The following is a 19,499-nucleotide window of genomic DNA, read 5'->3' on the forward strand; positions in this document are numbered from 1 at the left end:
CATTGAAAATCTGGACATGAGAACAAACTCAATTAAAAGGGTTAAACAAGTTTGCAAGCAGGCGCTGAAGGCCATGTCCGAGCGTCAAAAGGAGCTGTGGTCGGAAGGACCGAGAATTCAGAAATCTAAGAAAGCAAATTTCTATCTATAGCAATAGTAACAGCTTCTGTTATTACAAAAAATATTTAATGTGTCTATCCAAAATAAAAATAATTTATATTTTAAATAATTGAAAATAACGTAGTTATGGGGAATTCATCGATACTACCAATCGGAATGCCAACATATGTAGCATACGTTCAGGCGCCCACCGCGCAGGCGCCAAGAAAAATTGATTCACTTCGTGTTTGGCCAAAATGAAGTCCTTAGATGCAGGGGAATTGTGATTCTACCAGTTCCCCAATCAGTCAGTCTCATTTCCATTCACTGTCAATGTCTACAACTGAAGCTTTGCATACAGAAAACGAATGGAACCTCTCGGCATGGACTTGGACGATGTGGCGAGCCACCACCACCACGGGTTCGGACAGCATATGGCCACGTTCAGCGTGGAGGTGAGTCCTATCCTCCGCCCCCCAAGCTATGTGTGTGCTATGTGACTAAGCTACGCCACCCCTGCAGACATCCGCCGTTCACAGGAAGTTGCAGAGCAAGGTGGAGGCCCTGCGGATCCTGCGACAGGAACTGGAGCAATTCCGCGTAGAACGGGACCAGTACAAACTGGTGGCGGAGACCCTGCAGCTGCGCTACTCAGCTCTCAAGAGCAACAGCGAAATGCTCGCCGTGGGCGGATGCGGAGCCCTCAGCGAAAACTCCAGTCTGGCCGCTCTTCTCCACGAAACGCGCGAACAAAACCTGAAGCTGAGCACCGAGGTAGAGGCTCTCAGACAGCGGCTCAACGAGCTCCAGGGCGACATGGAGCTCCTGCGCGAAACGGAGGCCAGCAACAAGGCCCGGGTGCAGGCGATGGCCAACGAGAATGCCGCCCGAAACAAGGAGGAGCTGCAATGGCGCCGCGAGCGTGCCAATTTTATCTGCCACCTGGAAGGGCTCAAGAAGCGGAACGCTCAGCTGGCCTTTGATCTCAAGGCGGTAATCGACGAGAAGGAAGAGCTTATCACAGAGCGGGATGCATACAAGTGCAAGGCCCATCGCCTCAATCATGAACTCTTCGTTGCCCTCAGGGCCAAGAAAACGCATCCGAGGGTGAGTAAACTTGTGGCTTAAAGAGCATGTAATTAGCTTTTTCATACTATTTGCCTTTCAGCTTCTCGACATCGATGGGGTTTTGCTGGAGAACAAGTACCTGCACGAACGTGTGAAGATCCAAGAAGGCGAACTAGAGTTGACCAAACAGAGTATTTCCAAGTACAAGGTACATACAACATATTTAAGAAGATAGAAAATCGATTTAATCTGTATCTTTTCTATAATTTAACTTCCTGTAACCTCGTTATCCAGTCCATTTTAGACGCAAAACGCAAAAAGGGCATAGTAAAGCTTGGCGGAGGCAGCACAAATGATGAAACTATACTAAGTCCTCGACAAGGTAAGTATTTTACAGGATCCGCTTTTACCTGGCTTTATGTTTGCCTTTCTTTTTAGTGAAAACCATCCTGGAGAGCGGCATTGATCTTCCCCAAAAAACCGAAAGCTTACACGACCTGAAGTCCTTGTGTCTGGCGCTACTGGACAACCTCAACGACAAGAATCTGGCACTGACGCACCAGAAGAAGACCAACAAGTGGGAAATCATCTCGAAATGTATTCATTTAATGCTCACTCCCAATCTCACATAGAATACTGGCTGGCAAGATGACGGAGCTGGAACAGCGCTGGCAACAGCTTCTCTCGGGAACTGAGGAGGACGCGGCCGCTGATGAGGGCCAGGGAGAAGAGGAGGACTACGGCTATGCACCCTCGCAGCTGCTCCTCAACGGTTACTGCGCCGCTATGGTTGATGACGCCGACATCAGTGGCACTCCGTCCATTGCCCCGGATAACGAAGGTGGCACCCTCACCCCAAATCCAGCGGATTCTAACCAGCACAAGGTTGCGCCTGAAGCTCTGCACTCTGACGATGGAATGTCTTCGCTTTCCGCAGAGTCCGTTGACTCATCCGTTTACGGAGTTGATGTGCAACCGGAGGACTTCCAAAAGTCTTCGTCGGCCACCACGGATTCGGGCAACTGTGGCTTCGGCAGCCGTTGCAACGGAACCCCGCGTATTTCCAGCGCCGTCGCTCGGGAACGGATGGAGGATCTAAAGGATCTACCCCCGCACCTGGCCACTCTGGTGCAGAAGGCCCTTCACGAGCTCGACATGCGCGACTACGAGGCTATGGTGACGATTCGGGCCGAAAACGTAGCTGCTATTCCGTAAAAGGGAAACTATAAACTAGTTCAATGTTCATTATGATTTACAGAGAACCAGATGGAGCCATATCGCAGTGTTGAGAAAATAATTACATATATGTATATTACCGCAACGGCGTACAATAAAAAACTAATTGAATATATTATGGAAACCAAATTTTCGTTTAAATTTTGCGCTCATTCTGCCACAACGTTGGCCAAGTGTTGCAAAGTTTTGCTACTTTGACAGTTCCAAGCCTTTTCCAACACCGGTCTTGGTATACATTTTCTGATAAGAAATAAACATTGGCCCAATAAAAGTTTGCAAAGTTTCTGAATTAAAAATGCCTTAGGACGCCTGTAGAAAGTGCCATGTAGAGTTAATCCAAGTGCCACCCAGTGTGAGAATGGAGCACCAATCAAAAGCCATTGCAAAGCGGCCCATACAAAGCCGATTCTAGTCTGGAAGAGATTGCCCCGCCTCCGCCGTTCCGACCCATCGCCAAAAATGTCCAACGATGTGCAGGTAGCGCGGGTGGCCAAGATAGCCACCGACGTGCCACGACGTAGTGGCAAGCAACGCGACCTCCAAGGGAAGCAGCCCTCCGGCAGCGTGGCTGGCGAGGATTTCGAGTATGTCTTCGGGAGCATTTCGCCGCGGGGAGCTGGACCCAATACCAGGCATTTGGTGGGATCCTTCGAGCTGGAGTCCTCGCCGGAACATACACAGCGCGACACCACCACCACGGAGAGCGACAACAACATATCCAGCTGTTCCACGCTGGACATTGTCAACAAAGTGAGTGATTCCATTGATTCCACTGAGAGAAATATAGCTTCGTAGAATCTTAAAAAAAAGTGGCTTAAATTAGTACTAAACTGATAAAATACTTAATTAGGCAATATTTCATTATTTTTATTCAAATTAAATGAAATTAATTAAAGCCACAAAATCCATACAGTTCTCCCCGTGGAGTGGCGGGTTTGGGATTCCGGGTGGTGCTTAGTGCGCAGCTGCGTGTCGTAGGCCGAGGGTCAAGCTGCAGCAACGTCGGCGGTGGCGGGGAAAGCGGATGCATCGTGCTCGGATGACGACGTAATCGCCAGTCGAAATTTTCCACTGGACCATGATTGCGGAGCAACTGCTTCCGCGCAGCCTAAGCTGCCTGTGCTGCAGCGACACCCCTCCATCGATGCCCAGCGACAAGCGGCGCAGTTGGGAGTACACTCTTATGGCTCAGCCGCTAGCAAGGAAACCCATCAACGTGATGCCTCCAAAGATAATCATCTAGAAACCTCACGAAAGCTTGCCTCCTCTTGTATCTCCAGGTTGAACAACTGTCCGTGCAGCAACTGGAGAACCGGGTGAGGGACCTAACACAGCGACTGCAGCAGTCCGAGCGACAGCTAAAGGAGAGCAATGCGGAGCGGGAGATATGCCATAAGCGACTGGAGGTGGTCAGTCAGGCGCACGAGTGCCGCATTACCGAAATGCACTGCGTCATTGCGGAGCTAAGCAAGAAACTGCGCAGCAAGCAGGAACATATCATTGTGGAGGAGCAGGAGCCCGAGGGCAGTGGTGAGTGAGGCATTTTTGAATCCACCAAATATTTATTAATCCCTATTTTGTCCAGAGCTGAGCTACCAAGAGGGCTCTGTGTACAACTCGGAGCTCAACCTCACCAATCCCGATGCCGAGTGCCAGACGGAACCCCTGGAGGACATCGAGGGCGCCTGCAGTGCCGCTAGTGCTGATCACTTTGGGGGACATAAGCCACAGCATGAGCTCAGCCACAAGGGCCGGGTAGAAGCGTTGCAGGAGGAAGTGCTCCATTTGAGAGCTCAGATCGCCTTGCTCCAGTCCGAGATCGCCACGAAGGATGCCTGCGTGGTGGAGGAGCCGACCAAGGTGGCCTTTTTCGGTTGCGAGTCGGAGGTTAACGAGTGTGGTCAGCGGCTCAATGATCTGAATGGTATAACAATCCGAAGATGTACATTCTCCTCCATAATAACTCATAACACATATTCACCTATACACCAGCCTGCGTCTCCTTGACCAGTCCCCAAAAGCGAGTACCCGCCGTGCCGAAAATGGCAGAGAGGGTAAAGTTGCGCTGCGCCAGTAAAATGGAGCCCACCGATGAAGATGCATCCAATGAGCAGCACACATCCTTGAACAATGAGGTAAGCTGGAACCTCCTTTGAAACCGAAGAACCAAGTCAAGTCAAGCTAATCCCTTCCAGCACATCAATCTGGTGGAGCATTTGGTTTGTGAACTCAAGGAGCAGAACCTGTTCATGGAGAGCTTCATGGAGCCATTGCAACTAAGTAGGGAGTTGGACAGACTGCAGCGAAGAGTTGAGCACTTGGAGATGCGCAACACCATGCTGGCGCTGACCCTGGATGAGTGCAAGGAGCACACTGAGCACCTGTATTTGCTCTGCGGAAAATACGAGTCCAACGCGGTGGCCTTACAGCTGGCGCTCAACTGCAGTGATCGAGCCATCGAGGCCTATGACGTGATGCTGGCTTTGCTGGAGAGCAAGTAAGAGTCCTCCCAAGAGTTTTTTGCCTGTGACTAAACGTATTCTTTAGGTTAGCGCTTCTTGGGGAGAAATCAGCTTCGGAGGCGGAGGAGAGCCGGCGATCAGTAGAGGCGGTGGCCAGGCATCTTTTAGCCCGCCTCGACAGCGAGAAGAACGTGTGCGAGAACAGTCTGGGACCGTGGCAGCACAATATTAATCTGGGCACCGAGGATGCTCCCAAAACTGGACGTTCCTGGTGCACCGACGACGACAACCGCCTGCGTTACCATGTCTCGAAGCTGAAGGGGCGACGCTCGAGCGTCCAGCACACCATCGTCAGTCTAGAGTCCCCTTTCAGTGATGTGTACGAAAAGAAGCGGCTGGCCTTGGAGAAGGAACACGAACTCTGCGACGAGGACAAGAAGTCGCCCCTCGATCTGGAGACAGCGGTGATTATGCAGGAACTGCTCGAGCTCCGGGATGCAAACCTGCAGCTAAAGAACAAAATGGAAGAGGCCGAGCAGGAGCGACAGAACGCCAACGAGCGGGTGGGCGTTCTTCACGAAGCCCTTAAGCAGCTGCAGGCCAGCAACCGGGTCTCCTACTCGGAGGCGGAGCACGCGGCCCTCACCGAACAGCAGTTGGTGGAGGCTCTGACCCGCGAAACGGAGCTAAAGAGTCGCATCCAGGCGCTGTTAGTCAATGTCACGGCCACACAGAAGGCTTCTGACGAGAAATATGAGCAGCTGCATCAGAACGTGCGCGAGCTGCAAAAGTCCAACCAGTAAGGATCTCATTCATTGCTACTCCCATTAGGAATCTAAGACAGCTCTTATTTACCTCTTTCAGCAATTTGGGACAAATGCTGGAGCACAACAAACGCAAATACCAGCTACGAGTTAAGAAGCTGGAGCAGAAGATCATTGACCAGCAGTTGGGGAACGGCCAGCAACGCCACAACCATGTCCCTGAGACGACCCTTTAGGATGTGTAAGGACGTGCATGACGGCATTCCAGGAGCTGCTGCTGCTCAGGTGCAATGCGGGCTAGCTTGTCACATATCCCGCTTAAGATCTTTCCCTCTCGATCATATCGCTTTAATTACCCCAAATGCAATGCCCAACGCACCTGCACAGATTCGCTCCTGGATCCGACATGACCCAGACAGTATCACGAATGTGCCATGCGACGAACTGGCAGCCAGCTGGGGCCTTGCCCCGCGGATCAGGCTGCACCCACTAACTACGTACTCATATAGATACATAGACATAAATACATATTCATGGTGCCAAGAGCAAGGCTCCGATCCTGGAGCATCAGACTCTGCGCCACAAGCAATTACATACATATACATATACATACTAAGGAGTTACTCACGACGCATATGTACACGGGATCCTATATTTATACAAAGTATTCGCATTTTGCTTGTTACATATATGCATTCAATATGTATTAAAAATTGTACAAAATATAACGACTATTGAAACTATACTTATCAGGTATTTGAAATGTGCGCCTATTTGTAGATGTTGTGGGGCCTCAGACCTACGGAAAATCTGGCAGCACCAAAACTTTATAAGTTCATTATTTAGAGGACTCCTTGAGTTTTTAGGTGGAAAATTGAACTTTTCACATTCCCCTCAAGCCTTTGCATCCTAAAAAAAAGAAATTTTACCGCAACGATTGGCTGTTGGTGCGGCAAATTAAAAAAAGTACAAATATCCTCGCCATATGGCAACGTTCAATCAAATGTATCGATAGCATCCATAGCATAATCGTTGGTGTGTCATCTTTAGTTCTTGTGAAATAAACATTTTCAATAAACAAGACGCGCACATTCCTGTTCGTATTAACGTAGTTGAATATGAGTGCCATTGTGGAGACAGAAACCCCTGATGGAAATGAAACCGTCAGGGCGGAAGCTAATGGCTCCGATGACGGCCAAGCGTCCAAACGAAAGTCACCCCAACAAGACGAAATCGACGAAAACATTCAAAACAAACGCATAAAACCGGAGGAGTCGGAGTCTGTGGTTCCCATTAAAACCGAACCAAATCCCGATATTTCAGTTGCAGTAAAAACCGAGCCGGTAGATGAGGATGCTGGGGCAGAGGCAGAGCCTGCTCCTGCTGCAGCCTCCAGCAGCGATACTGGAAGCCTCCAGGTAAAAGCAGAACCACCTGCAGCGGCGGTGGTTAAAATTGAACCCCCCAATTCTAATGGACAAGCCTCCGACGACTCTGCCGTGACGTCGAGCAGTCTCAGGCCGTCATGCCGCTTCGGCATTCGATGTTACAGGTAACCCACCACCTTCATCATCCCTACACATAGCTCTTGCATTTTCCCAATCCATCCGCAGACGCAATCCGGCACATCGAAGTGCTGAAGCTCATCCGGGTGATTCGGACTATCGCCGGCCCAACTTCCCCGAACCGCCACTCGGAACACCAGCTTGTCCCTTTGGCAACGCCTGCTATCGCCGCAATCCAGTGCACTTCCAGCAACATTCCCACCCCGCAGATTGTAAGTAGGATGCCTCGCTGGCTCTGCTTGCTTCAGGTTGGCTAAAGGTCGCTCTAGTCAATTCCGCGCAGAACATTCGCAATCGTCTGCGCCAACGACGGGCCCAGCGGCAGAACGGCAACAGCGGACCCGCTGACGAGGATGACTTTGGGACAGACGACGAGGACAGTGACCCATTTGGAGGCGACAATGACAACGATGTGGACTATCGTCCAGGAGCAGACATTGACGAAGATGAAGAGGATGAGCTGGAGTTCGATAGCCAGCGCATTAACACAGATGACTATGACTAGCGGCGTAGCATCTACTACCTACACATTCATTGTTACTTTAGAGTTATCCGTTCCGAGTATCAAGTTACTTCAATATATTTTCCTTTGTTGTACGCTAGTTTTACAGCGTATTTTATTAGTAGAAACCCTCGTCCACCTCCTCGGCTGGCTTTTGGTCAAAGGTAGCTCCCCATTTGGCAGCTTCGCCTCCACGCACCTTCACATTGTAGCAGACGTTCTCCGCCTTGAGAACGCTCTGGCGCATGGTGGTGATCTTGCGCCACAATTCGCGGGCTCTCGGGCAGTGGAGACTAATGTACCTGAAAAGAGACCAAGATCACTATAAAGTGTCAATGGAAACTAAGCAGGCTTACCCTGTATAGAAGTGCTGCAGGGTCTTGCAGGTCTCCAAGCATGTGTCAGTGTCGCCGCTGCCCAATGAGTTTATGCACCGGCGCATTAGCTCCCCGGTCAGATCGGACAGTCCCAATACATATTCCGTTGGGTCTACGAAGAACTGAAACTTCTTGGGCACCTCCTCCACCACCGGCTCAGCCACAGCTTCCACTTCGGTTACGCTGGTGTCCTCGCCCTTGGCTTTGCCGGCTTCCTCCACATACTGCATAACCGCCTGCAGCGCTTGCCAGTCAGAAACGCTCTTGTTCTCCTTTGCTCCATCTTCGCTGCACAGATACTCCATGTAGGTGTAGGCCTCGATGAACTCCTGCAGCCCGGGCGAGTAGGCGCCGCGAAACTGATATACATCCTGGTCGCGCAGCTCCAGGGCGACGGCCCGAAAGTTTACCTCAATCAGTTTTGCCAGGCGCTGGCGTGCCTCCTCCAGGACCTTCTCCTTGTTCTGCTTGCGCGAGTCGATAGAGTGCAGCAGGAATATGATACGCTTGGACTCGATGGTGATGTCGCGGCTCAGCTTGACGATGCGCTCGTGGCGATCGTGCTTCATGGTAAGTTCAGCGGAGTAATTCCGAAAGGCCTGAATGATGGGGTTCTCCTCATCTAATTGCGCCGCCGGCTGACGCTTCCTAGGAGCATTATTTCGGTTGCCACCGCTACCGTTCTTCGGCATATTGAGATTCTCAGTCGTTTGTGTAAGATTTACGTCTTTAAACCCAATAGGTACACTGCAATTGACCGATTCTTCGGTGTTTGGTGGACAATTGTTTTAAAACAAAATGTTGCCGGCAGTGTGCCCAAGTACAGCGCTGGGAAAGTTAAACGAAATGGTCACACGAATTATTCGATTGACCGATAAACTCATAAGCCGGGCCGTGGCCGATATCTCTGCCCTTTCAATAATTGGTCACACCAATCCTAAACTGTTTATTGTTCGTGGCAGAATTTAACTTGGAATTTGTTCAAGTTCTTTGGCTGGAATTAATCAAGTTCGATTCCACGGCCATGCATGACCCCGCCACGAAGCCGGTTCACTTGCCCGCTGGCTCCACCAGCACCGCGGAGAAGCTGTGCTTCGACAAGACCGAGTTTATGAAGGTGAGTAATCAATCCCGGAAAGCTTATGATTCTGTTGTCAATACACATCGTCAAATAGGCAAACTTCTCGGTGGACGAGTTTCTTCACAAGAACCGCAATGCACCCAGTCTGGAGCAGTTACGTGACAATTTGGGGGTGTACTTGAAGGGTCTTCGGGCAGCGATGATCGATCTCATCAACGAGGATTACGCGGACTTCGTCAATCTGAGCGCAAACTTGGTGGGCCTGGACCAGTCCATTGAGACCATCCAGCGGCCACTGGAGCAGTTCCGTAGCGACATTGAAAGCATCCATGACCTGATCGACGAAAATGTGTCGGAGCTGCGAGCCCAGTTGGAGGAGAAGCGTCAATTGCGGGAGTTCAAGCGCAGCCTGCAGAGCCTGAAGAAGGTCTACGAGACAATCGCAAAGCTGCAGGATCTAATTGATCGCAAACTTAGCGGAGATCAGCCGGTTCAAGCAGTGGATCTGGAACGCGCCGCGCTGGACCTGATTCAACTGCAATTTCACGAAAAGCACTGCTCCAAGCACCTTAATGTCGACCAGCAGGCGAAGATCCGGCAACTAGAGGAGCAGCTGCACCAGCATCTGCGCCGGTTCTTCAACGATGCCTTGGGCCAGGCTCGCAACTCAGCGCCGGAGCACCTGGAGCGTTGTCTGCGCATCTATATCACCCTGAATGCTTGCGGCCAAGCGGAAAGCGCTTTCCGGGAGGACGTGGTGGCGCCCTACATGAGCGGCGTCATTGGAGAGCAGCAACTGCAAAACTCACCGCAGGGTCTGGCAGGAATTTACAGCAAGATTCTCAACTTTATTTCCCTGCACATGACCGACCTGCTCCGCTTGACGCTCTACTCTGACAAGTTTCCGGGATTTAACTTTGTGGTGAACAGCTATTGGGCCGATGTGGAGTCGCGCCTCGAACTGCACATGAACTCTATCTTCGCCCCGGGCAACTCGGAGGTGTTCTATGTCAAGTACAAGTGCACCCGCGACTTTCTCGCGAAAATAGAGGAGCTGTTAGCCAGCAGCGGAGAGCAGGCGGTGGCCCTCTACCGCCAGCACAAGCAGACAAAGAGCTTCGAGGCCCGCTGGAATCTCCCGGTTTACTTCCAAATATGCTTTCAGGTATGGGAGTCAGTTAATAATCGAAGCACACTCTACCATTTGATTGAATGTTACAGGAAATTGCTGGGCAATTCGAGGCTAAGCTGGAGCCAGTGCTGCAGGATGACACTTTGAATGCGACGAATACCGATGAAAAGGCCTACAAACTAACCACATTCAATGCCGCCAAGGAAGCTATGCAAAGATGCTGGGCGGAGGGTGTTTACCTGCCCGAAGTATTTCCCAAATTCTACAAGCTGAACGTGCAGATAGTGCTCCGTCTGTCGCGCTGGATCACCGATGCCATAGCCGTCTCCAAAGGCAGCAGCTTCGCCAAGTCCTTTACCAGACATCAATTGCTGATTGCTCTGCACTCGGACATCCGCAAACTGGACGCCTATCTGCCGGAGCTTCAGCAATTAATTGTCCAATCAGTGCCCGCTGATCAGCGCTCGAAAATGTTCAACGATGTCCTGGGCAAATCCATGGCCGCCTTGGGCGATGCATTGGGTGGGCATTTGTCGAGCATACAAAATACCTTGGTGGAGCTGCTGATCGGCGAGTGCGAGACAGAGAATGTGCGCCAGGTGAACGACTTGCCACGCCTGTATCGCAAGACAAATCGAGAAGTTCCCTCCCGATGCTCTGGCTACGTGGAACAAATGATTCGTCCACTGAAGGCGTTTGCCCAGCAACACGAATCCCAGCTCGGCACTCTGGTGGTGGAGCAAATCCTCTCCGAGGTTGCCAGTCACATAACAAAAGCGTAAGTGTAAATACCTTGACGTACAACGAGCTTTTCAACAGGCGTTTCTTTGACTCTCCAGGTATTTCAACGTGGTAAGTGATGTCCTCACGTCTGTCCAGAAAACCGAGGAATCATTGCGCAGGCTACGGAACGTAAAGAGTGGCGGATCCGGTGGATCCGGCGCACCTCCCACGCAGGGAAGCTCTGCTGTGATGTCTGACGACGATAAGATACGCGTTCAGCTGCGTGTGGACGTCACTGCCTGGAAGCAGGAGCTCGCCAATCTCAACTTCCAGGCGTCGCAGATCGATAAACTGTCCGAGCTAACCGACATGGTGGAGGACAGTATCAAGCTTAGGGACACCAGATCCTCCTAGATGCTATCAACGAACGAACGAACAGTTATTAAACATATACACTTCAGTTTATTCTTGTTAATAATCGACTTCTTACGATTCTTTAGGCACAATTAGTGATTGAATTAGGACTACGAATTGTATATAATATATTATATATAGGGATATACGTATATCATATATAAATGCATTGATTTTCACAATCGTTATGGGTAAATACGGGCATTTCCTCTGGAGTTACTCGCTGTTGGAATGAAACAGAGAAGAGATTGCAGATATTTAGCGACAGTGCTTGTCTGTGGCCACCATACGGATAACGGATAACTGATAACGAATATTGCAACACGGCAGGCAAGGAACCATGCAAAAAAGAACTCAAGCTTGCGAAGATTTTTATATACATGGGTATAGGGTTTTGTGTGTATATAGAAATGAGCGTCATAACGGAGGAGAAACGGAAAAGGCAGGCTCTCGGAACCAAACAAAACAAAACTAGGCAACCCTGCTACATTACAGTTTGAGCTCCTCGGTGTCCGGCAGCTTGCGGAAGAACCATTGCACCTGCTCCTCGGTGACCTCGCTCAGCTGTGCGGGCTGCCACTTGGGCTTCTGGTCCTTGTCGATCAGCAAGGCGCGTACACCCTCCTTGAAGTCGCTGCGCTCCAAGTGACGCACGGCCAGCCGATACTCCATAATCAGGCACTGGGCCAGCGACAGCTGCGAGCCGAGCTCCAGCTGGCGGAACGTGACCTTCAGCGAGGTGGGCGACGTCTTGCAGAGCGTCTGAAATAGACAAACAAGCAGGAATTGGGTGATTATTTACGTGCGCCAGTTGTGCGAAATCGTGCCACAACCAAGGCAGCGCTAATTGGCTGAAAGCCGTTCCAAATATTTGAGTGTTAAAAGCGCGCCAAATGCTGATTGGTTCAACCAATTAACATCTGATTGTGCTCTTATCACTGTTAACCAAGTATTTCGCTCACCTCAATCGTCTTATTTGCCCACTCGCTGCCGTCGTTCTTCAGATTCTCGAATATGCCCTCGACGGAGTCCGCCGAAAAGTTCTGGTTGATCTGCTCCAGCACCGGCTGCAGCGAGAACGGCTTCTCCGGCGTGGAATGGTACTTTTGGAGCAGCTCGGGCACGTCATCCGCATCGGGGCAGTTGAGCAGCGCCGTCTCCAGATCTGAAATCTTGCTGCTCTCGCAGTAGTGCGTGGCAATGCCCGAGTAAAAGACGTCACCACCGCGGAGACGGTATCCTGTAAGCCCCAAATAGAGGCCCAGCTTACCCTGCAGGCGTGGCAGAAAGAAGGAGCCACCCACATCTGGGAACAACCCGATGGCCGTCTCCGGCATGGCGAACAGCGTCCTGTCCGTGGCCACGCGATACTTTCCATGCACACTCAGGCCGACGCCACCGCCCATGGTGATGCCATCGATGATGGCGATGTAGGGAATCTTGTAGTTTCCGATGAGGGCGTTGGTGCTGTACTCCTCCCGAAAGAAACTCTTGGACTCGTCGGTGGGGCCCGCCTCGACGAGGGCTCGCACATCACCGCCGGCACAGAAGGCTTTCTCGCCTGTCCCCTTAATTATCAGCAGAGACTTGGACTTTTCACACTTCTTCAGGTGTTTGTAGATTTTGCGCACCATCTCCAGGTTGATGGCGTTCAGCGCCTTGGGGCGGTTTAGGATGATCATGCCCTTGTTGGACGACTCCGTGGCCAGCACGGAGGAGGAGGAGAGGCGCGCGGAGAAGGCCATGGCCGGGGGGTTCTTTGTTGACATTGCTGCTCCGCCGATCAGCGGCAACTGGCTGTAGGTGCGATGACCGAATGTGTACACCAACCTTTGAATTGGGCTTTGCTGGCGGGAAAGCATGGCTTGGGTTAGCTATGCGCCTTCATTTGCACGCAATTTGCATTACTTACCATGTTGAGCGGCTGTCTGTCTGCTGGGCTTTGTGTTTTGTTCTCACGGTGAGCCTCACCTGTTGCGCAATAGCATTAGAACTATCGTCTACCTATTCGATGAGGTTATCGATGGGGGTGAAATCGATATCGACTATTCGATTTAATCACAACAAAAAATTGATACAAATCCAGAGTCCGAGTTCTGAATTAAAATAGTGAATTGAACTTAAAAGTACTGGGTAAAACGATGCTGGGCTCCCTTCCCAAGGCCGGGCTGCAGAGCATGGTCTGCCAGTCGATCCTGGTCCTGATTTGTCTTGTGTGCTACGGCTGCGGCGGCCTCCGTGGGGCTACGTTTGTCTTCGACGACACGGTGGCCATCGTCAAGAACCGGGATGTCAGCGTACTGCCCACCAACTGGACGGCGATTTTCACGCACGATTTCTGGGGGGCCTCCCTGGTCAGCGCAGACTCGCACAAGTCGTTCCGGCCGCTGACCACCCTGATGTTCCACTGCGAATACGCTCTGCTAGGCCTGAGCGCAGCTCACATGAAGTTCCTCAACCTCCTGCTGCACTGCGTCAACACGCTGCTCATGTGGCGTCTGGTGCGATCGCTGTATGTGACGGAGATCAACACGGAGCGATGGGCCACCATTTCGGCGGCGCTGTTTGCTGCCCACCCAATCCACACGGAGGCGGTCTCCGGAGTTGTGGGACGAGCTGAGCTTATGTTCGGAATGATTCACCTGCTCTGCCTGCTGCTGACCGTGGCCAACACCGGAAAGCGCAGCTCACAGACCGTTGGCCTTGTCCTGATCCTCACCTCGGTGGGCATACTCTTCAAGGAATCAGCAGTGACTATTCCAATGTCGTGTGTGCTGCTGGATTACTTTCAAAATGGCTACTACCTGCTATCGTACCGGGATCAGTGGAATCTGGTGCGCTCCCGGGTGAGCTACGTCGTCTACTTAGTGGGCACTTCGGCTCTGCTAACCACCCGCTTGTGGTGGCAGGACTTTGAGCAGCCAACGTTCAAGGAAGTGGACAACCCAGTGGCCCACAACGAGCACGTTTTGACCCGCGGACTGTCACAGCAGTTCTTGTTGGTCATGAACATCTGGCTGATGCTCTGCCCCCACTGGCTGTGCTACGACTGGGCTCTGGGATGTGTGAAGCTGGTGACCAGCATTTGGGACCTGCGGCTGCAGGGCGTCATCGGATTCTACTCCATTGTGCTGGTGGCTCTGAAGAACTTCCGACGCCTGCCCGGCATGATGCTGGCTCTGGGGCTGATGGTAGTTCCCTTCCTGCCGGCTTCGGGCATTATCAGTGTTGGATTCGTAATCGCGGAGCGGACTCTTTATGTTCCATCCATCGGCTTCTGCCTGCTGTCCATCTACGGGTTTCTCTACTGGTATGACAGCAGTTCGGGCCGAGCTTATTGGCGCCTCTGCCTGCAGGTTCTCCTGATGGTTCTCCTCAGTGTAATGATGCTGCGCACACGGCAACGGGCCACAGACTGGCTAAACGAGGAGCAGCTGTTCAAGTCCGGCCTGCAAGTGTGTCCGGACAACGCCAAGGTGCACTACAACATCGCTCGCTTGGCCACCGATACGGGAAACAATACCAAGGCGTTCCAGCACTATCACAAGGCCATTGAGCTGTATCCCGGCTATGAGTCCGCTTTGATGAACCTCGGGAACCTGTATCGGGAGCATGGTCAGCTGGCCACCGCAGAGGAGTACATCCGACTGGCTTTGCAGGTGTATCCCGCCTTTCCGGCGGCCTGGATGAATCTGGGCATTGTGCAATCCGCTCAAAAGAAATACGCCCAGGCGCTGGCCAGCTACGAGAAGGCACTGAAGCACAGGGCCAACTTCGCCGTGTGCTACTACAACATGGGGAATCTGTATCTGGAACAGAAGCTCTACTCCGAGGCCCTGCACCATTGGCAGCATGCAGTGGGCCTGAATCCCCGGCAGCCGAAGGCCTGGGCCAACATCCTCACTATGCTGGACAATAGGGGCCTTCATGAAGATGCCCTGCGCCTCTCGGATCAGGCTCTGCTGCACTTGCCCAACGAGGTCAGCATCCTGTTCATTCGGGCCAATGTTCTGGGCAAGATGAAGCACTACGTTGAAGCGGAGGCGATTTACAAGCGAGTCATTGAGCTGGAGCCCCACAACATGCTCTATCACACGAACCTCGGAGTCCTCTATCACCGCTGGGACAAGAGCCAGGAGGCCATCGAGGCGTATCGAATGGCGATAAGCATTAATTCGGGTAGAGCAACGACAGCGCGGGAGAATCTGAACAAGCTGCTGAAACGCCTGGAAAGGGAGGCAAAGGTCGTCATTGAAAGGTAAGCGATTGCATCTCAATCCCACCGCAGCTCGTCCGAGTTTGAAAGCAATTTGTAGTTGATTGTCTAAGAACCTTGCACCTTAACAAAAAAGAATATTTTCTACTCAAGTCCAAATGGGTGTAAAAACAGAGAGTTCTGTTAATAACCAAAAAGGTTGTGTGCTGAGTCACTAGTCGCAATAACCAATAGTCCATGTACTTACTCATTGGTGTCCCTGAAACTAGAATAAACCATACCTAAGTGAATGTCCATCTCAAATCCCAGTATTTCCTATATATAACACAGGTCGACAGCTTTTTGCAACCAAGATCCGGAATAGACTTTTCCTATAGTTTTTTGATGCGCTGGACTTCAGGTCCACGTCTCAGAAAATTTTCAACACTTTAGGTTTTTAAAATATTTGAACATAAAAACTATTGAAGCTACAGAACCTCAAAAGAACCGAAAAAATGGAACATCTCAAAAACCTTACATATAGGAAACGTTCCGGGACTAGATTTAAGTTCTACTCATCAAAAACTATCGGAAAAGTATATTCCGGTTCATGGTTCTACGATATTTTCAATATTTGCCGGCCTGTTTAGTTTTTATAAGTAAAATTACGTTTAGGATAATTAATTTATTTATTAATTTACGAGGGTATTATATACAATTAATGTTACAACTAATTAATGATCGAACAACTAAGAGACGACTTACATAAATTAGCTAGAACGTAAGAACTACATGAAATACTTTAGAGAATAGCGCAATGGTTGCGCCCGTGTAAAATGATTATTCAATTCCATTAAAGATTCATGTTTTAAAATAATAATACCGCAGATTACGTAAGTTTATATATAACACATGTGTATAAACCGTTCAGGCTGCTGACGAAACACTTTGGCAGAATGCGAGACTACAAGTCGAACAAAAGAGAGAGAGGAATTAACGCGGATACGTCGGTAAATATTCAAGATACATGCCACTATGTACTACATATGTATATGCGTAGGCGTAAAGGTACAACAAAGTCTTTGTGTTTGAGATACGGGTCGGGTCTGTGGGGTTTTTCGGAGGCGAGCAGGCGAGCAACGGCAAATAATAGTGAGCAAATAACACAGCTAGCACAGCAACAACACAGCAGTTATGGCGGAACGAACGATCTACAGCAGCACAAACTCCTCGCTTTCGCTATCATCTTGGTCATTGTCATCGCCCTGCTGCGCGGCGGGTGATAGCTGGGCGCCCAGTTCTTGTGCCAAAGCGGCCACCTGCTTTATGAGGGGCTTGTACAGCGAATCGCTCATTTCGTCCCGCTCATGGTCCATGCAACGACCCCGCGAGAATGTAAACAGCGGATAGTTGGTATCCAATTGCTCGGCCTGTTGTTGTGGAGCTGCCACCTGTGGCATTCCGGCAGTTGCCCCCGAGGCGCAGCGCATCGGATGCAGATACTGGAAAGGATTTCCAAATTATTAGCAGGTATTGAGACATGTAAACCGAGTGCTTAGCTCACCAGTTGTACGCTCTCCATAAAGTTGTCGAAATCACTCTTGGTGGCACAGTAGAAGCCGATGCAACAGCTGGGATCCATCTTGCTCGACTTGAGCTTTCGCGGCGACTTGCAGTGGAAGGTCTGCAGCGAGAAGTTCTCCTGGTTCACATCGACCATCTCTTGGCAATAGTGCGGATCAAGATGAATGAGCCTGTCCTCCTGGAAACCCACAAAGTACAATGAGTGCTTCGGCTTGCCGCCAATGATGCCCAGACAGTGCTCCGTGCTCAGCAGCAGCTTCAGGCAATGGGCATACGCCGGATTCAGTTTGTCGCTGCCCAGTCGCAGGGGTATGAGCACAATGAGACTCTTCCAGTGCTGCTGCTCCGTCTTGGGCACTTCCGCCTGCGGCCGCTTCGCTTGTTGCCAAGGCACATGGGGTTTCGGCGCCGGCTCTGGAATGCTGCACTGATCTTCAATATCTTGCATATAAACTGAAAGACGGAAGCGCTGTTATCACAGACCAGGTCGTCGTTATCAAATAAGACTCTGACCATGAGTAATGGGCTCAAGCAACAAGACTGCTACCATTACTCATGTTCGTATCAGGTTGTCATCGGGTTATCTAATTAAATTCAAAGGTTTCCCCCACTTGTACTTACTGGTGCAGTCCTTGGCTACGTAAACGCTAATATTGTCAAAGTCGGCATTCTCCTGGGCTGCATGCTCCAAGGCGTGTCTGTGGATAAAAGTAAATATAAAATAGCCGTGATAAAGATTCCCGATCTCCGATAAGAATGTTAGCTCACTTTAGCAAATAGGAGACAGAGGCGGGGCCGTACCAATCGCCCGGTTTCTTGCCCAAGCGCTCACCCAGCCGCACCAGGGCGTGGATGGAGAAGGGGCTGCTCTTCGAGGAGCTGTCCCCGAACCATTTAACGATCTTCTTATGCATATTATCCTCGTAGGTGGAGTGCAGCTGCGATTCCGAGTCGTAGCGCCAGCCTGCAAATAAACAAATGTCTTAACATCCCCATTATAATCCCCATCATAAACTTACTTCGTCCCAGGAAGTGACAGATAAGCCCTTGGGCCAGCAGCATCTGTCCACTCCGCAACATGCACCCCCAGCCGCAGTCTGATGTGTAGTTGGAGCCATTCATGATGGGAAACTCCCGCCGATAGGTCATCCATATGCGACTGTAGAAGTCACGTCGAAAGCCTTCAATGCCCTCCTCCCAGGGCTGTTCGCCCACTTGGTTTTCGGCCGCGTCCATGCCCAGCTCCTGCGGCACCACAATTTCGTCGATCTGCTGAGGATTAAGGGCGGGATACAGGGATGCGGACGTCGACGATGTGGCCTGTATGCTGTCGAACGCGGATGTGGCGTTGTCGGGCGACGAGTCCGCACCACTGGGCAGCTCCGTGGTGGAGTTCTCCATGCTCACGGGCGGCGTGAAACGGCGATGATAGCACCGCCCCAGCAGCCACACCGGCTGCTCCTTGGAGAAGCTCGTTTGGCGCATCTTGCCACTCCACCCGTACTTGACATTGTGCCACATGGCCACCAGCTTTGACTCCATCCCCTTTGTAGGCGTCCGATTGGCCGCCAGGTCACCAGGGTCATCGCCGTGCTGCTCCACGTGACCACAGCTCGCGCCGCTGCCGCTACTGCCTCCATATAGCTGACTAAAGGCATTCATGAAACGCGATGACGTCGATATTTTCCGCTGAGGTGTCGCTGTCGCAGCACTTTCCGACTTGAGGTTCAAATTCGCACCTGATGTAGTCACGGGAGACGGGGAGGGGGCTCGCGGAACGGCGAATAGGGTGCGCGGCATCGTCTGGATGGGGGCTGCTTGCTCCTCCTCGACAGCGCCATCCTCCACAATGGGCAGCGACAGCGGGTCCGCATCCTGGAGACCTGAACCCATCCGGCTGCCCTCCACAATCGCACCCTCGCCGGTGTCGAAGATCATCAGTTTGTCGTCGGTCAACTTGGAGAGGAGGTCATAGTTCATCTGCTGGGGCGCCGGGGTCATGAAAACAGAGGCGGAAACGGCGGATGAGCGACGACGACGCTTTGTTCGCAGCTTGGGAAGCTTAAAGAACTGGGGCATGGCAACGGCAGTGCGAGCCACTTGCTGGCCCTGGCTGAACTGAGATTCGCCCGCTGCCGTGCGTGCTAATTACAAATGTTTACTCACCGTTTATTTGTTGACAGATAAAGATAAAAACTACAAGTTGTTTTCTTTATTCTTACGTTCTTCGGTATCGGTGCCTATCGCAGCTATACCATCTCTAGTCCTCAAAATCGATAAAGCTATCGATATCGATA

The 19,499-nt window shown here is 51.3% G+C and overlaps 8 protein-coding genes and 1 long non-coding RNA gene across 13 annotated transcripts; 5 read left to right on the plus strand and 4 right to left on the minus strand.

The window, feature by feature from the left end:
* Nucleotides 1-330: 330 nt before the first annotated feature.
* Nucleotides 331-2,514, plus strand: LOC108080940 (coiled-coil domain-containing protein 149). The gene is made up of 6 exons (XM_017175846.3): nt 331-554; nt 622-1,206; nt 1,268-1,375; nt 1,462-1,549; nt 1,606-1,744; nt 1,800-2,514. Exons 1-6 carry the CDS (start codon nt 468-470, stop codon nt 2,380-2,382), a joined length of 1,590 nt encoding a protein of 529 aa, XP_017031335.1. The 5' UTR covers nt 331-467; the 3' UTR covers nt 2,383-2,514.
* Nucleotides 2,515-2,630: 116 nt separating this feature from the next.
* LOC108081259 (colorectal mutant cancer protein) lies at nt 2,631-6,357 on the plus strand. 3 transcript variants are annotated; one of them, XM_017176352.3, is made up of 7 exons: nt 2,631-3,153; nt 3,684-3,933; nt 3,989-4,327; nt 4,396-4,538; nt 4,599-4,900; nt 4,951-5,664; nt 5,730-6,357. In XM_017176352.3, exons 1-7 carry the CDS (start codon nt 2,863-2,865, stop codon nt 5,863-5,865), a joined length of 2,175 nt encoding a protein of 724 aa, XP_017031841.1. In that variant the 5' UTR covers nt 2,631-2,862; the 3' UTR covers nt 5,866-6,357. The 3 variants fall into 3 exon arrangements, with proteins under 3 accessions (XP_017031841.1, XP_070142415.1, XP_017031842.1); XM_070286314.1 differs by having other exon boundaries at nt 3,684-3,930; XM_017176353.3 differs by lacking the exon at nt 2,631-3,153 and adding an exon at nt 3,482-3,619.
* Nucleotides 3,246-3,698, minus strand: LOC138928749 (uncharacterized). The gene is made up of 2 exons (XR_011445085.1): nt 3,651-3,698; nt 3,246-3,598 (listed from the first exon to the last, which is right to left on the minus strand). It is a non-coding gene; the product is annotated as an uncharacterized lncRNA (long non-coding RNA).
* A 303-nt stretch (nt 6,358-6,660) lies between the features above and the next one.
* On the plus strand, nt 6,661-7,796 carry LOC108081069 (aprataxin and PNK-like factor). 2 transcript variants are annotated; one of them, XM_017176050.3, is made up of 3 exons: nt 6,661-7,181; nt 7,243-7,406; nt 7,464-7,796. In XM_017176050.3, exons 1-3 carry the CDS (start codon nt 6,748-6,750, stop codon nt 7,697-7,699), a joined length of 834 nt encoding a protein of 277 aa, XP_017031539.1. In that variant the 5' UTR covers nt 6,661-6,747; the 3' UTR covers nt 7,700-7,796. The 2 variants fall into 2 exon arrangements, with proteins under 2 accessions (XP_017031539.1, XP_070142823.1); XM_070286722.1 differs by having other exon boundaries at nt 7,478-7,619.
* Nucleotides 7,743-8,990, minus strand: Trax (Translin associated factor X). The gene is made up of 2 exons (XM_017176049.3): nt 8,053-8,990; nt 7,743-7,998 (listed from the first exon to the last, which is right to left on the minus strand). Exons 1-2 carry the CDS (start codon nt 8,763-8,765, stop codon nt 7,815-7,817), a joined length of 897 nt encoding a protein of 298 aa, XP_017031538.1. The 5' UTR covers nt 8,766-8,990; the 3' UTR covers nt 7,743-7,814.
* Nucleotides 8,986-11,605, plus strand: Cog2 (conserved oligomeric Golgi complex subunit 2). The gene is made up of 4 exons (XM_017176042.3): nt 8,986-9,190; nt 9,249-10,319; nt 10,376-11,064; nt 11,126-11,605. The coding sequence occupies exons 1-4, from the start codon at nt 9,098-9,100 to the stop codon at nt 11,421-11,423; spliced, it is 2,151 nt and encodes a 716-aa protein (XP_017031531.1). The 5' UTR covers nt 8,986-9,097; the 3' UTR covers nt 11,424-11,605.
* Nucleotides 11,449-13,494, minus strand: Hibch (3-hydroxyisobutyryl-CoA hydrolase). The gene is made up of 3 exons (XM_017176048.3): nt 13,336-13,494; nt 12,386-13,270; nt 11,449-12,185 (listed from the first exon to the last, which is right to left on the minus strand). Exons 1-3 carry the CDS (start codon nt 13,336-13,338, stop codon nt 11,913-11,915), a joined length of 1,161 nt encoding a protein of 386 aa, XP_017031537.1. The 5' UTR covers nt 13,339-13,494; the 3' UTR covers nt 11,449-11,912.
* Nucleotides 13,495-13,564: 70 nt separating this feature from the next.
* On the plus strand, nt 13,565-16,498 carry Tmtc4 (Transmembrane O-mannosyltransferase targeting cadherins 4). The gene has a single exon (XM_017176043.2). It carries the CDS (start codon nt 13,565-13,567, stop codon nt 15,683-15,685), a length of 2,121 nt encoding a protein of 706 aa, XP_017031532.1. The 3' UTR covers nt 15,686-16,498.
* A 249-nt stretch (nt 16,499-16,747) lies between these two features.
* Nucleotides 16,748-19,495, minus strand: Atg4b (Autophagy-related 4b). 2 transcript variants are annotated; one of them, XM_017176045.2, is made up of 6 exons: nt 19,369-19,495; nt 18,222-19,182; nt 17,971-18,166; nt 17,824-17,900; nt 17,183-17,655; nt 16,748-17,120 (listed from the first exon to the last, which is right to left on the minus strand). In XM_017176045.2, the coding sequence occupies exons 2-6, from the start codon at nt 19,180-19,182 to the stop codon at nt 16,830-16,832; spliced, it is 1,998 nt and encodes a 665-aa protein (XP_017031534.1). In that variant the 5' UTR covers nt 19,369-19,495; the 3' UTR covers nt 16,748-16,829. The 2 variants fall into 2 exon arrangements, with proteins under 2 accessions (XP_017031534.1, XP_017031535.2); XM_017176046.3 differs by lacking the exon at nt 19,369-19,495 and having other exon boundaries at nt 18,222-19,358.
* Between the last annotated feature and the right edge of the window lie 4 nt (nt 19,496-19,499).

The sequence above is a fragment of the Drosophila kikkawai genome, chromosome 3R (genome assembly GCF_030179895.1).
Source record: "Drosophila kikkawai strain 14028-0561.14 chromosome 3R, DkikHiC1v2, whole genome shotgun sequence".
Taxonomy (NCBI): Eukaryota; Metazoa; Arthropoda; class Insecta; order Diptera; family Drosophilidae; genus Drosophila; species Drosophila kikkawai.